This window comes from Scyliorhinus torazame, chromosome 21 (genome assembly GCF_047496885.1).
Source record: "Scyliorhinus torazame isolate Kashiwa2021f chromosome 21, sScyTor2.1, whole genome shotgun sequence".
Classification (NCBI taxonomy): domain Eukaryota; kingdom Metazoa; phylum Chordata; class Chondrichthyes; order Carcharhiniformes; family Scyliorhinidae; genus Scyliorhinus; species Scyliorhinus torazame.
The window spans coordinates 115,516,048-115,530,774 of NC_092727.1; the positions used below are offsets into that span (position 1 = coordinate 115,516,048).

A 14,727-nucleotide genomic window follows, 5' to 3' on the forward strand; every position below is an offset into this window, starting at 1 on the left:
TTGTACTGTCATCTTAACATTAATATGAAGCTGAAACTGCTTTGTATTTATAACTTTCAGTGTAAATGCACCTTAAATGATGTGTTTACCCCTCAAAAATATTTGGAAATAACTTTATGGGAAACTGTCCAATGAGAATGAGCTTGTATTAGTAAATTATTGTTGTCTTCAATTGTGTAAGATGAAAAGTCCTAATTAGTGCTTTTTAAAAAAATTTAAAGTACCCCATCCTCTTTTCCAATTGAGGGGCAATTTAGTGTGGCCAATCCATATTTTTTACTGTTTTAATAAAAAGATATGGCCAATCCACCTACCCAGCACATCTTTGAGTTGTGGGGGTGAGACTCACGCAAACACGGGGAGAATGTGCAAACTCCACACGTATAGTGACCCAGGGCTGGGAGTCCTCAGTGCTGTGAGGCAGCTGTGCTAACCACTGTGCACCCCATAATTAGTTCTAAGGTGTGTTTGATTTTCACAGATCAAGATCAAGAAGGTTTCACATTGCATGGATTTTGATATTGTATTATGAGCTTCTAATGAGGTCAACACTAAACAGCTGTATTCTCAGGTTTCATTTTATCTGAGCCAAATACTCGGCCTTGGGATCTTGTGAAAAAGGATAACAATCCTTGAATGGCTGGACCATCTTAGTTTTACAAACGTTGTTGGGATGCACATTATAGCATTGCTCTTTCCTGGGTATTTAGATGCTTACAGAACATCAATTTTATCAGCTTGGCTCATTTTAGTGGTGCACATTCTACTGGGTAGCCTCCCCATTCCGACTTCCCAGCTGCTTCTAGTGTAGCACTTGTGCAGTGATGTATTTATTGTTAGAGATATTGTTCTTCAAATGAACCATTAAAGAGAGGCTCCGTCTGCCTGTTAAACTAGCGTTAAAGATCTGTTAGCACCAATTGAAGGAGACGAAAGATACAGGTGTTCTGACCAGTATTCCACCCTCAATCCAAATAATTTGAGCAGATTAACTGTTAATTGATCTAACTGGTTAGTTAGCCCGCATATAGTTTACTGGTAAGTAAACTGGATAACATATATCTTCTGAAATAACAAAGGGTCTTGATTTTCTATTGAGCGCAGTTTTAAGCTACTTTTTCTGATTGTGACACTTTGCAGTGCAGATGAATGTGTGATGTTAGACCTGGTCTAGCACGATACTGTTTTGTACTTAACTGCTTTGGGCCCATCTTTGTTAATTGGATCATAGCCACTGTCAATACAATTGGAAACGAGTTTTAGAAATTACCATATATTTAAGGAATGAGAATTTTCTATGGCACTGCTCAAGTTGAACGGGCTGTGTTCTTGATTATGGCCCATAAAGATGTGCCATATGTTTGGTTCATATCAGAACTGCTTGATCTTGCTTTTCCCTTTTATGATCACAAGTATAATTTCAGTAAGTAAGCGCAAGATTGACAGCAGTTGATTTAGCACATTGTAAATACCACTTTAGTTTGCCAGGACTATAAGTCTTCAATATTCCCTGAGCAAGGAATGACTACCATCACTTTTCCTTGGACGATACTGCCTTTTTCAAACTTTGATCTAGAATGTAACAGTAAGTTTTTTATTTGTGCAAACTGCAAATGTTCATTTGAAACCCTATGTTTAGAACAGAACGGGCAGCACGGTAGCATTGTGGATAGCACAATTGCTTCACAGCTCCAGGGTCCCAGGTTCGATTCCGGCTTGGGTCACTGTCTGTGCGGAGTCTGCACATCCTCCCCGTCTGTGCATGGGTTTCCTCTGGGTGCTCCGGTTTCCTCCCACAGTCCAAAGATGTGCAGGTTTGGTGGATTGGCCATGATAAATTGCCCTTAGTGTCCAAAATTGGCCTTAGTGTTGGGTTTGGTTACTGGGTTATGGGGATAGGGTGGAGGTGTTGACCTTGGGTAGGATGCTCTTTCCAAGAGCCAGTGCAGACTCGATGGGCCGAATGGCCTCCTTCTGCACTGTAAATTCTATGATCTAGAACCAGAAAGACAAATGTCCTAAAGAATGTAATTAGAGGGTGCTCACCTGAGTAATGGTTAGATTTCTGGGGATGTAATTTCTCTTCTGTTAACACTTTATATTGGTGATGTGCTTAACTTTACATGGAGCAGAACTGCGTTGAAAAATGCACATCCCGTTAAAGGAATTTGTAACACCTGATTGAAGTTTATGCATGAATTGTAGCAAACCGACTAAAGGTAACGAGTAGCTTAAGAAAACAGATTTGATGCAACAATGTATAATGCCTTTAATAAAATATCCAACGCACCTCACAACATTTTAAAAAGAAAAATGACACCAAGCCATATTAGGCAATATTATGTCAGATGACCAAATGCTCGATCCGAAGTACACCTAGAATATCTTGAGGAAATTGAGAGGCTCCGAGATGTAGGGAGGGTACCTCGGAGCTTGGGGACCAGACAACTGAAAGTGCAACCACTAGTGGTTAAGGAATTAAAACTGGGGATGCCCAGAGGCCAGAATTGGGGGACAGCAGATATGAGTGTTGGGTGGGGAGGAGAATACAGATAGTAATGGGCAAGGCAGTGGAGGGATTTGGAAACGAGGATGAGCATTTCAAAATCAAGATGTTGCTTAACTGGCACCACTGTTAAGACAGCAAGCACGGGTGATAAGTGAAGGGTATGAATTAAGACACTGCAGCAGAATTTTTGATTACCTCTAGTCTGCAGAGAGTAGAATTTGGGAAACCAACCGGAAGTGCTTCGGAATAGTCAAGTTGAGATGCAATGAGGCATGCATGAGGGGGTTTTCACAGCAGACGAATTGAACGATTCAGGAGGTGGAAATAGTTGGTCTCGGAGATGGAATAAAAGAGGTTGAAAGCTCATCTTGGGGGTCAACTGTGACACTTAAGTTACAAGCAACCTAGCGTAATCTCAAACTTGCCAGAGAGGAGAATAGTCAGTAGCTAGACAAACTAATTTGGAGCTGGGACACAAAATGGTGACATCATTCTTCCTGATATTTAATTGGGGCCAAATTTCTGCTCATCCAGTGCTGGATGTTGGATTCATAGTCTGACAATGTGGCAACAGTGCAAGAGTTGAGAGGTGGTGGTGGGGTGCGCCTGGCTGCCATTAGAGTATATGGGAGAGCACAGAGAAAATTGCTGTGTTTGTGGATGATGCTGAGGGGCAACATGTAAATGAGACATAGGAGGGGGTCCTTGGGGAACATTAATGATATAGGAGCAGGAAGTGAAGCCATTGTAAGTGATAACCTGGCTGCAATTAATCAGATGAGTGAGAGCGGTCTCATTCAGCTAGACAACAGTGGAGAGGTGTTGGAGGAAAACGATATGTTCAACTGTGTCAAAGGCTGGAGGCAGGGCCACGGACAAGGGGTGAATGTTTACCTCTGAGTTTGATGAGCTGTTTGGAGACTGGTATACTGGCACAGTGGGAGAAATTGTCAAATTAAGACTGAAGGGCATTTAGCAAAAGGATAAATTTGCATTTGTATATTGTCTGTCTTATCCTCTGAGTGCGCCAAGCACTTTACAGCCAATTAAGTAGTTTTTGAAGTGTGCACAATGTAGGTACATTTGCCACCCACTTTGTGCCAGAACAGCAGAGAAAAATGAACAAATCTGTTTTTGTGACATTAATTGAGGGATAAATGTTTGCCAGGTCCGCAACTGTTTATCCAGTGCCTTGCGATCTTCTGCACCACGAGAGGGCAGTTCAGTATCTTCAAAATAGTGTCTGTGTAGGTTTCCTCCAGGTGCTCTGGTTTCCACCCACAGTCCAAAGATGTGCAGGTTAGGAGTACTTGTCATACTAAATTGCCCCTTAGTTTCCTGGGATGTACAGTTAAGTGGGGTTACGAGGATTGGACGTGGGAATGGGCCTAGGTAGGGTGCTCTTTCTGATGGTCGGTATAAATTCGATGGGCCGAATGGCCTCCTGCACTGTAGAAATTCTATAGTTCCAAAATGAAGCACTTGCAATTGCTGGACCCAAGTAAAGCACCAAAGTGACGGCCTAGATTACATTCTGAAATCTCGAATGAGGATTGGCACCATAGCCTTCTGACTCAGTTGAGCATGGCTGCATAGAGCTGACCGTTTCACATAAGCTCAACAAAATGTACAATAATTGCCTTGTTTACTTCTGACAAAATTGCCAACTATGCAACTTGGGACATTTCCTGTAAGGCTGCCAGGATTCTGTTGATTTTCTGTTTTTGTCAATCCTTTGCCAACATTGAATTAAACGTAGTTCACCAACTTTGCTCCTTCATTGTTCCAGTGTATGCCATGCAGATCTTAAATATAAATATAGCCTGATCAGCTGATATACAGTTGTATATTGAATAGCTTTTTTTTTCTTTCTATAAAGCTGCACTATTGCTTCAGTTCACCGGAGTAACTGAATTTGCAGCTGCTCTTCAGGTCACTGAATATTATAGTTCAGACAAATGTGCGCAGTTAACTTCTTCGAACCAGGCCTGCTTACAAATAATAAATAAGTATTCTTGCTTAACGCAAGAAAACAGATTTAAAATAAATTAAACTTTACTGGAATACAGTAGAAATAATCAGGGTTCCTTTAGACAGTCTTTTTTGAAACCAATTCAATTATGCTGTATTTCAGTATAATGAATTTTTGGAGTCAAATTGAAAACCAGTGAGGATTTTTGATGTATGCAGGTGATCTAGCTTGGGTTAGTTAGATTAGTACAATAACGTTAAACTTAAAAAGCAAAGGAATTAAATCAATTGTTGGAAATTCATTGGGCAAATGATCTTCAAGTTACTTGGATGTAGAACTACAACAATATTACACCTCTTAGCTTACAGTAAGTTATTAAATCATTTTCAAAATATCAACGTGCTTGCATTTGTCACAGACACTAATTTTTTAGTCTTTGGTGTGGGAAATGTGTCAGCAGTTGTACATGGTAGTGTCTCACGATATTGTTTATCAGCGTGGAGTGGAAACTCAGTTATTTTTAAGTCTTTTCTTTGGAAGGGGAAAGAATTGGGTATGCACCCACAGCCTAGAATATGGTATGCAGTTTTTTTCAGTAATTACCAAGATTTATTTTTACAGAAAAAGTGAAAACTGATTCTAAAACATCAGGTTTTTAAAATTAAATTTAGTTCACCTGAATTTGACTTGATCTGTTGCCAAAGAATGTGGATCTCCATTTAAAAGGATAGAATTGCAGGCTTCTGTTCATGGGAATTGACCATATAATTTTTGTTTCATTGCCATCACTTAAGCAGCTAGTTGAGTTGAGAACACTGGCTCTTGAATTGTACTTCCAAATATAATTGTACTTCCAAATCCTTGGGTGGGGTGCTCTTTCCAGGGGCCGGTGCAGACTCGATGGGCCGAATGGTGGCCTTCTGCACTGTAAATTCTATGAAATAAGATCACAACTACATGTAGTCCAGGAGCCCACGTGACCTGCCCTTGGGTGTTGGTGGGAGGCTGTGGGGCAGGTGGTGGTGGACAAATAGTATGCCACTACTGGCTTAGTTGACGTTTAAAGCAATTAATGTTGGCTTAAAGAGCCAATCAACTAAATTATATTTTTGCTCTTCTGCACCAGGTTATGAACTTTGTTTTCTTCAGTTAAGACCAGATAATGGTGGTGGTAATTTTAATTTGCCTTTTCTCATTTCCTGACATGAGTACCTGTATCAAATTTTGCTTTCAGCTGCCTTTCTAACGCAGACTGTCTGTTTGGATGATACAACAGTTAAATTTGAGATTTGGGATACTGCTGGCCAAGAGAGATATCACAGCTTGGCACCAATGTACTACAGGGGAGCACAGGCTGCCATTGTGGTCTACGACATAACTAACACAGTAAGTAATCTCTATTGCTTGCTTTTTTGTTCTGCAACTACCACCCCCACCTCCAAAACACCTATTTCCTTCTAAGTAATGTGTATTGTGCATACAGAACATTCGAGGAGGAAATTGTGAACTTCCTGATTGTCATTGATGTATGTATCATCAGCAACAGCAATGGGGTTTCTGTTCATTTTAACATGACTGAAGGCTCCTTGTGTCTGTCAAAGAAATGGAAGGCTTTAACATCCAGAAAATAGCAAACAGTAAATGGCCTACTGGTTCATCCTTGTGATGCCTTGCATATCACCTATGAATGAGGAGCCGGGATAGGCCACTTGGTCCCTCGCGCCTGCTCCGTCATTCAATAAAGTCATGGCTGATCTGACTGTAACCTCAACCCCACACTCCTGCCTACCCCGGTAACCCCTTTAGAATCTTTGCCTTGATATTCAAACACTCCACTTCCACTGCCTTTTGAGGAAGTGCTCCAGAGACCCACCACCCTCTGAGAAATAAATTCTCGTTTCTCTTAAATGAGCAATCCCTTATTTTTAAACATTGACCCCCTCGTTCAAGATTCTCCCATAAGAAGAAATATCCTCTCCGCATCGGCCCTGTTAAGACCCCTCAGTATATTTAAAATAAAATTTAGAGTGCCCAATTATTTCTTTTCCAATTAAGGGGCAATTTAGTGTGGCCAATCCACCTAACCAGCACATCTTTGGGTTGTGGGGGTGAAACCCATGCAGACACTAGGAGAATGTGCAAACTCCACACGGACAGTGACCCAGGACCGGGATTCGAACCTGGGTTCTCAGCGCCGCAGTCCCAGTGCTAACCACTGTGCGACGTGCCGCCCCACCCCTCAGTATTTTAATGGTTTTGATCGAGTCAAACTCCACACAGTCACCCAAGGCTGGAATTGAACCCTGGTGCTGTGAGGCTGCAGTGCTAACCACTGTGCCACCCCTTCTCCGAACTGCTTCCAATGCATTTAATCTTTCCTTAAATGAGACAATCCTGTGCGGGGTACTCCAGATGTGGTCTTACCAATGCCCTGTACAATTGAAGCATAACCTCCCTATATTTGTAATCCGTTCCCATCACAATAAATGATAACATTCTATTGGCTTTCCTAATTACTGCTGTACCTATATACTGGCCTTTTTGTGACTCACAAACATTATGTATGTGCTCTACCCACCTTGAATCATGTAGGGGTTTTTTGTGCAATACTCGTGTGCCTTGGCACTAAACCTTAGACAAACCAAATTCTATGTTTAGTTTTGTGTCCATTTGCACAATAAACTTAAATGGTAATTTATTTGTCTTGAGTTTGGGGAGAGTGTAAAAATGTTTTGAACACCAAATTCTCAACTCATTAACCAGGGGAAATTTCAAGTGCAAATTGGTATACCATTAATCCTATTAAATACTTCCTGCAAATCAAGTTTTATTACTTTGGTTGTTTGGTTTAAGTCTTGCCAATAAAACCTGTTAGCTTCTGGGTTCCACTGAGCTAACAAGTTTGGAACTGAGGCATGATTCAACTAATTGGGAACAAGTTCCATTGCGAGTGTATTTAGCCGCATGTTTCCCAGCACTCGCAGTGGGAGCAGGATCCTGCCACACAGCACCGCAGCGAGCTGACTTTCAGGCGCAGCATGGCAATTGGATCGCGTCCCTAGTTTGTAAATGAATAGCAGATGATGGGCTTTCCCTTCTGGCATTTAACCTCTATTCGGAGCCTTTGCCAAACTTTCAAGCGTTCTCTTATCATTATTTCCTCCATATCTCAATCTCAAATTGACACAAGGAATCCAGACTGGGAGTTTTTTAAGTCTTCTGGACTTGAACATTAGCTTCAGCGGGGACGGGGGGGAGAATTGTAGGGCCACGGGAAAAGTAGGTAGGACCAATTTGCTAGTTCTCTCGAGAGCTGACACGGGTTGAATAATCTTTTTATTGTCACAAGTAGACTTACATTAACACTGCAATGAAGTTACTGTGAAAAGACCCTAGTCGCCACATTCCGGCGCCTGTTCGGGTACACAGAGGGAGAATTCAGAATGTCCAAATTACCTAACAGCACGTATGGGAATTGAACTCGCGCTGCTGGCCTTTTTCTGCATCACAAAACCAGCTGTCTAGCCCACTGAGCTAAACCAGAGGTCTACTGTGCTGTGACATTCTATGATAAAGCACTTGGCCTTCTATAAGTGAATGTCTGTGCTGTCAGACTCGTCCCTGACATTTTGATTGGGTTGTAATGACCCCCACCCCCATATCCCCTTGTTTTGCAAGAACAATTTTAGAGTCTTGGAACATTTTACTTTCAATGTATGATTTCCTTATTTGCCAACATTTTTGGTACCTGAGCTTGTCAATGTTCCAGTGCTGCCACAGGGCAATTGAATAAGTTGCTCGTTTGGTCAGACACAATCTATCTTTGAAGCTGGTTTAATAATGCAGTGAAAAGCTCGGAAAAATATTTTCCAATTAGTTGCGACTTTATTTCTTCCTGAATAATAAACCGTTAAATCAGATTTGCTTTTGCACTTTGAGCAATTGGATAGCAGATAAGTTGAATCTGCTGTGTAAATGAAGAGATTGTTAGCCTGTGTAGTTCATGAGATTTTAAGGCTCTTTAACATTCCCTGCTCAAATTAACCAGTGTGACTTTGCTAATACTGTGCCATCAGGTGTATGCTGGACACTTGGGTGAAATCTGTTGTGGATCTGCAGCTCAGCTCCAATAATAAATTTTATGCTTACATTTATACTTAAAGGATACCTTTGCACGAGCCAAGAACTGGGTAAAAGAACTGCAGCGACAAGCCAGCCCAAATATAGTGATTGCATTAGCTGGTAATAAGGCTGACCTTGCAAATAAGAGAGCTGTAGAATTCCAGGTATGTTATTTGTACAAAATTGCTAAGCATTCAATTACTTTCCTTTGCCCATTGTATATAAAACATAGCTCTTATAGTCCTATTTTGTATTTAAATATGTTGGTTGTGTCAGCCATTTGGATGCTGCAGTTTAGTGTTCTGATTGCTTTGTTTTGCAGGAAGCACAAGCATATGCAGAAGACAACAGCTTGCTTTTCATGGAGACATCAGCAAAGACTGCAATGAATGTGAATGAAATATTTATGGCCATAGGTATGTGAATACTCTTGATGTACACAGCCAGATTCTTTATCTTAAATAATGTTTTCTGATTCCTGTCCTTTTTTCGTTTTGCCAATTGTATGTATGCTGTCCTCTCTGCAACTGCTTTTTTCCGGAAGTTGGGTTGGTTCAGCCCTTTTGTACTTCTGTTGATTCTTGGCGCAAAGTTGAACGTTACTTTATCACGTGTAAGTGTAACTACTTTTATATGCATTTAATGCTCATTTATTCATCCTCGAAATACATTGAGATAACAATCGCTGCAGGTCGATCACTGGGCGGTAGCTCTGCGAGAATTTTCAGCCAGCTGATTTTCATGGCCCTCTAGTTCAGGATTTAGCAAAGTATGGGTCGCAGGCGGGAGGGATGGTCACAGAGCAATCAGTCGCGGCGTTCCCATGGTGGTCCCGATCGTGGAAAAAAGGGCCCAACGGTTGCTACTGGCTTCTGTGTGCAGTCTTCCAACCATAAATGGCAGCAGTGAGCAGAACAGCATGCCTTGGACATACACCTGGCGTCAAGCGCCCTGTATGTGCTTTTGGCACAAAATCAGAGAAGAGCATCTTCCATTTTTGAGCTGCTAGCAAGCAAGGCAGGAGAACTGTGAAAATGGATTGTTTTCTTACAAGGAAGATATGACCAGAGACGCACAGGCAGTGTATCTGGCCAGAGACGCGCACAGGCAACGTACCCAGTGGCCTGGATCTCTCATCTGAACCTGCTGGAGAGACCTGCTCAGGAGAATCCACCGCAGGATAGAACAGTGCTAATGTTGGCTCTGTGCAGAGCTCCAGGACCTCTGGTGAACAGCTTACAAGGAGGAAACTTAACACTGGAACAAAGCAGTATTTTGATGATTTCTTGAGGTATAGTTTTGTCAATTATGCCAATGCAAATAAGGATACAAAGCCCATGCTTGTTATATACGGGGAAGGACTGGCGAATGAGCGAAGTTTCAGATTTTGAAAGAGAAATAGAGGATTAAAATTCCTTTTGAGGTTGACACCCCAGAATCAGTTATTAACTTAAAACTGACTCCAAATGAAAAGACTCAGCTGCTGCACCTAATCTGTGACAGCATATTAAAAAGTCCATGAGGCTGTCTTCAGTATGGAGTAGCATCTCCCAGAAGTATCCAGTGCTGACTAAAACAGGCATTTTGTTATTGCCCTTCGTGATGACCTACATGTGAGATTGGATTTTCCGTTCTCACAAAGATGAAGACGGCACGAAGGAACTGGCTGAAGTGCACCTGATGTGCGCAATGCCCTCTCCTCCTGTCAACCTGATTGGAGTGAGAACATGAGGACCGAGCAAGCTCCCCTTTCGCCGTAAAGGTAAGTGAATGTGGCGTGTCCCAAAGGTCTGCCGGCATGGGTCCCGAAGGTTGGCCGGTTGGCAAAGGTGGGTCCTAAGAAAAAAAATTTGAAGACAGAGCTCTATTTTATTAACAGGATTTTGCTGTTGCTGTCCCTTGAGATCGCCTTTTTTTTTTTCAAATAAGCTAATAGCAAGCATTCCATTTTTTGTGGTAGCATTTTTTTCATTAAAAGCTCCTCCAGGAACGCCCGGATTACAATCCGATAACCAGTGAAGTCAAATGTTTTTTTCACACGCTTTAGGTATGCCTGATATAGTTTGCTTGTGTTAAAGGAAAATAAAATCATGGAAGCCTGAAGGGAAGTCTAACTTTGAATGCATGAAGTTTATATCCTGCCTCAACCTGGAGATGTCCATTTTTGATTCTCATTGTGGCACATTTTGCACTATTTTGGAAACTACAACGGCCATCTTATTCCATCAGTAATTTGAATTTTATAACCAGCTGCTTGTAGTTTGTGAATTAATTCTGGGTATTCTTTCCAAATGTGTTAGCCTTGGCTGAGTTGATAGTCCTCTCCTCCCGAGACCTCCTGAGACAAAAGGTTGTGGGTTCAAGCCTCACTCCAGTTACTTGACAAAAGTAACCTCTGTACCAAACAGAAATTAAGAATTTACATTGAGAAGGCCACTGAATTGCTCTCTTTCATTAAAAATACGAGACTGCAAGGGCAGCCAGAGCCTGGCGAAGAAGCTGCGCTGGTACCTCTTTGGATGGGTGGGGGGGGGGGGGGGGGAGGTGAAAATCTGAAGGGTTTTTCCCAATCTCAGAGCAGGAACAGAAAAGGCTGAAAGCAATACGCCTACTTGCAGTTTTTAAAAAAAATTCCTGAGGCCTCCACAATTAATTTCCGCCTCAATTTCCATATTAGCATTTCATGTTCTCAGTAAATGGCAGTTAACTAGTGTCATGTGAGAGTACTTTTTAAGAAATGGGTGTTTATAAATGGGTGCGTATATAAATATCTGTAGTGAGAGTACCTTTAAGAAATGGGTGTTTATTACTGCAGCGATGTCAGAGTGGGTGGAGCTGGGCTGTCTGTCAGCTTTTTAGTTTCGTTTTAGGCTGTTTGCTGCAGGGTGTGTTTTAGTTTTGTTTTCAGAGCTGGATACCTGCAGTCACAGCCAGAAGGTGTATTAGAATCTCTCTAATCTAAAGGCTGTAAATCGATCCGGGTGATTTAAAACTGATAACAATAGTGACTTTAACCTGATGTGCTTCTGGTAAAAGGTGTTTTAAGTCCTATGGATGTTAAAAGGAAAGCCTAAAGGATTACTTAGTGTTGTATTCTTTGGGGGTTGTATTTGAATTAATGGTTGCTGAGATATTCACTATGTTTTAAAAAGGTTAACTTGAGTTCATGGAATAAACATTGTTTTGCTTTAAAAAATACTTTTCCATTTCTGCTGTACCACACCTGTAGAGTGGGCCGTGTGCTCCCCAAACCACAATCTAGTAAAAGTTATGGGTCAGGTGAACTCCATGATACACTTTGGGGTTCTCGCAACCCTGGCCCATAACACTAGTAAGATCATCTGAAGTTTCTCACTAGATTGTGCACAAATGAATTTTTATGCTGTGAATAAGTGGGGAAAGATTTACAGTAATGGATTTTTTCCCCCCCTTTTAAAACCCCTTTACAGCCAAAAAGCTGCCGAAGAACGAACCTCAGAATGCGGGTGGAACCTCAGGCCGAACCAGGGGCGTGGACCTCCAGGAGACCAGTCCACAGAGTCGGAGCCAGTGCTGCAGTAATTAAATTAGTAACTGGCAGATGTCTTCACAAAGCTCCAACCGGAACCCCATTTCCCAATCGCACTTACAGCAAGAACAGTGACAGTTCGATGCATTAATTCCTCGCCCCGCTCCAATCAGGTGGGAGGAAATCCGCCAACACTTTTCCATATACAATAAATTTAAGTCTTAAATCACTTTTTTTTTTTTAATATGAACCCGTTGCTCTTCCCTTCTAATTCCGGTGGCGGATGCATGCACCAGTTATTTTGACCCAACTTTTTCTGGGCGATTCCTTCATTTTCAGACTCTACAATCTTGTATAATATTCTGGAGAGAAAAGATTTTTAAAAAAATATATAGATTAGGTGTCTTTTTGTGAAAAATCTTCCTAAAGAGCTACTTACCTAGTACACAACCCATCTAATAAACGTAACAAATATTAATTTAACATGGGAATCAGCGGTTAAATGTTCGTTCTGACCAAATCTCAATTATGAATTTTGAAAAGGATTTCTGTATTTGTAATGTAAGTTTTCTTTTACCATATATTCAAATCAGTAGACCATTATGTCCATACAGCACCTTCGAATATACCTATTATGTTCTTCCTTTGTGTTCAGAAAGCATGGAGTGTTCTTTTTGGTTTCCAGTGTAATGCACTATTCTATTCAGATGTTTGCAATAACTTGTAAATTTTGATGTCCTTGGAGGTGATGTGATGTCACTAATGTCAGTAATTACAATCTTGCACACTGCTCTGATTTGTGGAGCTTGTTCAGTCACGCTGTGACTGTTGGCAGTGAAAGACCGAGCTTGCGTGTGTGAGAAACACCAGTCTGTAATACAAAAATCTGTAATTTGACAAATAAAAATAAGAGGGAGGTATCAATTAATTCCAGTTTGTATTTGTTCCATAATAATAAGAGTGTATAGAACTTTTTAATTACCAACTCCCTTGGTGTCACAGACTTGTAGCAATACAAGTGGCAATTAACCAACAGTATCTTTTATGTATTGAAGTATTAATTTGACAACTTTTCAAATGCACATGGTGGAACTAATTCTTATAAAAGTTTGGTATAAAGTATGCTTCAAGTGCAGTACTGTTAATAGCATCTTCAGACTTGCTGCCAGCTAGCTTGAGATAAAATGCCTAATGTGACAAGATTTAGAATGTAAAAGGGTGAGAGAATGGCTTTTTAAACTGGAAGTGATAATGAAACTTCATTTTGTCCTCCAGCAGTGAGTGATTTCATTTTCACTAACTTCAGTAAGTAGTCCTAGTTCTGAGATGACTTGTGCTAAGTACAATGCAGGACTCATCCAGCAACTAGTGCCTTGCAATATAATTGCACCATAATCTCAATCTGTATTTTTCGTACAAGTGTATCCTACTGATATCAAATGTGGATCTGTGTACACTACTGTGGAAACAGCCTTTAACATTCTGGATCTGAGGCACATTTTGATAACTGAGCGCTAGTGGTTTAACATCCCACAAATTAGTGCTGATTACTTCTAATAAACTCGTCAACTTCAAAAAATGGTTGTATCTATCTTTTTTGGTAATGCGAACTTGCAACAAACAAAACCACCACAGTTCAAAGTGAGGTGGTTTCCTGAATACAACCTAGGTCTTGATGATTAAATATAGAAAGGACACTGACCTGTGAGCTCTGAATTGTCTGTGCACAAAACTTGGAAGCACGAGAAAGCATGTCATGGTTATTTTGTCACTTTCAGCATTTGGAGAAGTTTGTAAGAAATCTGCCACTTAATGGATTTGCGTCAGAGTTCAGCCAAACATTTGCGTGACATGAGCCTGACTGAGAACACCAGATTTCACAGACAACACTTAATATTGAATCATCATAAGTTGAGCTTTCTAAATCTGCATGTATCTCTCTCCTCCTCACTCTTTGTGTTGTCTCTAACCTTTACAACAGAATGAGCTCCTCAAAAAGGGAAAATGTTGCCATATAATTTTATGGTTAGTGCTTTAGCCATGGCTTGCATCGGCTGACTTCACGAGCCTATCCCAAATTAACTCTTGCTCTTTCCCATTTGGTAACACTAACCATGTACGATCTTTAGCAATGGAGCATTTAAAATGGAATACCCCCCATGAGAAATGTAGAAAATTGCACAACAGTCTTTCAATTATGCTGTGACAAAAATGACCAGATACTAATTCCCAGTATAGAGTAAAACATTTTTAAACCATGTTTTAATTTAAAGGAACCAGTTTCAAATTGAGAAAAAGGAACTCGGCAAATTGAAGGGTGGAAGATAATGACTCTCCCCCATCTTTCAACCATTCAGAAAGCCTACAGTTTTCCCACTGTAGTGGCCAGATATTAAATTATTCCAATGTTTCTCCAACCTCGACTCCCATCAGAGGTTTGTTGATCAAGTTGTGTGAAGAACATTTCTTCTGTTCTAAATCTGCCAATTGCTTTAAGTCTCTGGCCTTGTTTCTGTGCTGTCAATTCCATTTAAAGTAACTTTCCAGAATTGCTTTTCCTTGTGGGGTTATATTTAAAATTGAATTCTACAGCATTTCATAATCCCAGATATCCCA

At 40.8% G+C, this 14,727-nt stretch overlaps 1 protein-coding gene across 3 annotated transcripts in view; it reads left to right on the forward strand.

Annotated features, from left to right (window-relative positions):
* Positions 1-13,690, forward strand: part of LOC140398538 (ras-related protein Rab-5C) — a 47,518-nt gene extending 33,828 nt beyond the window's left edge. For all 3 annotated transcript variants that reach the window (XM_072487320.1, XM_072487324.1, XM_072487321.1), the window contains exons 3-6: positions 5,716-5,867; positions 8,645-8,767; positions 8,926-9,019; positions 12,053-13,690. In XM_072487320.1, coding sequence (XP_072343421.1) covers positions 5,716-5,867; positions 8,645-8,767; positions 8,926-9,019; positions 12,053-12,168 — 485 coding nt within the window. In that variant the 3' untranslated portion in view covers positions 12,169-13,690. The remainder of the gene's footprint in view (positions 1-5,715; positions 5,868-8,644; positions 8,768-8,925; positions 9,020-12,052) is intronic.
* Positions 13,691-14,727: the final 1,037 nt, after the last annotated feature.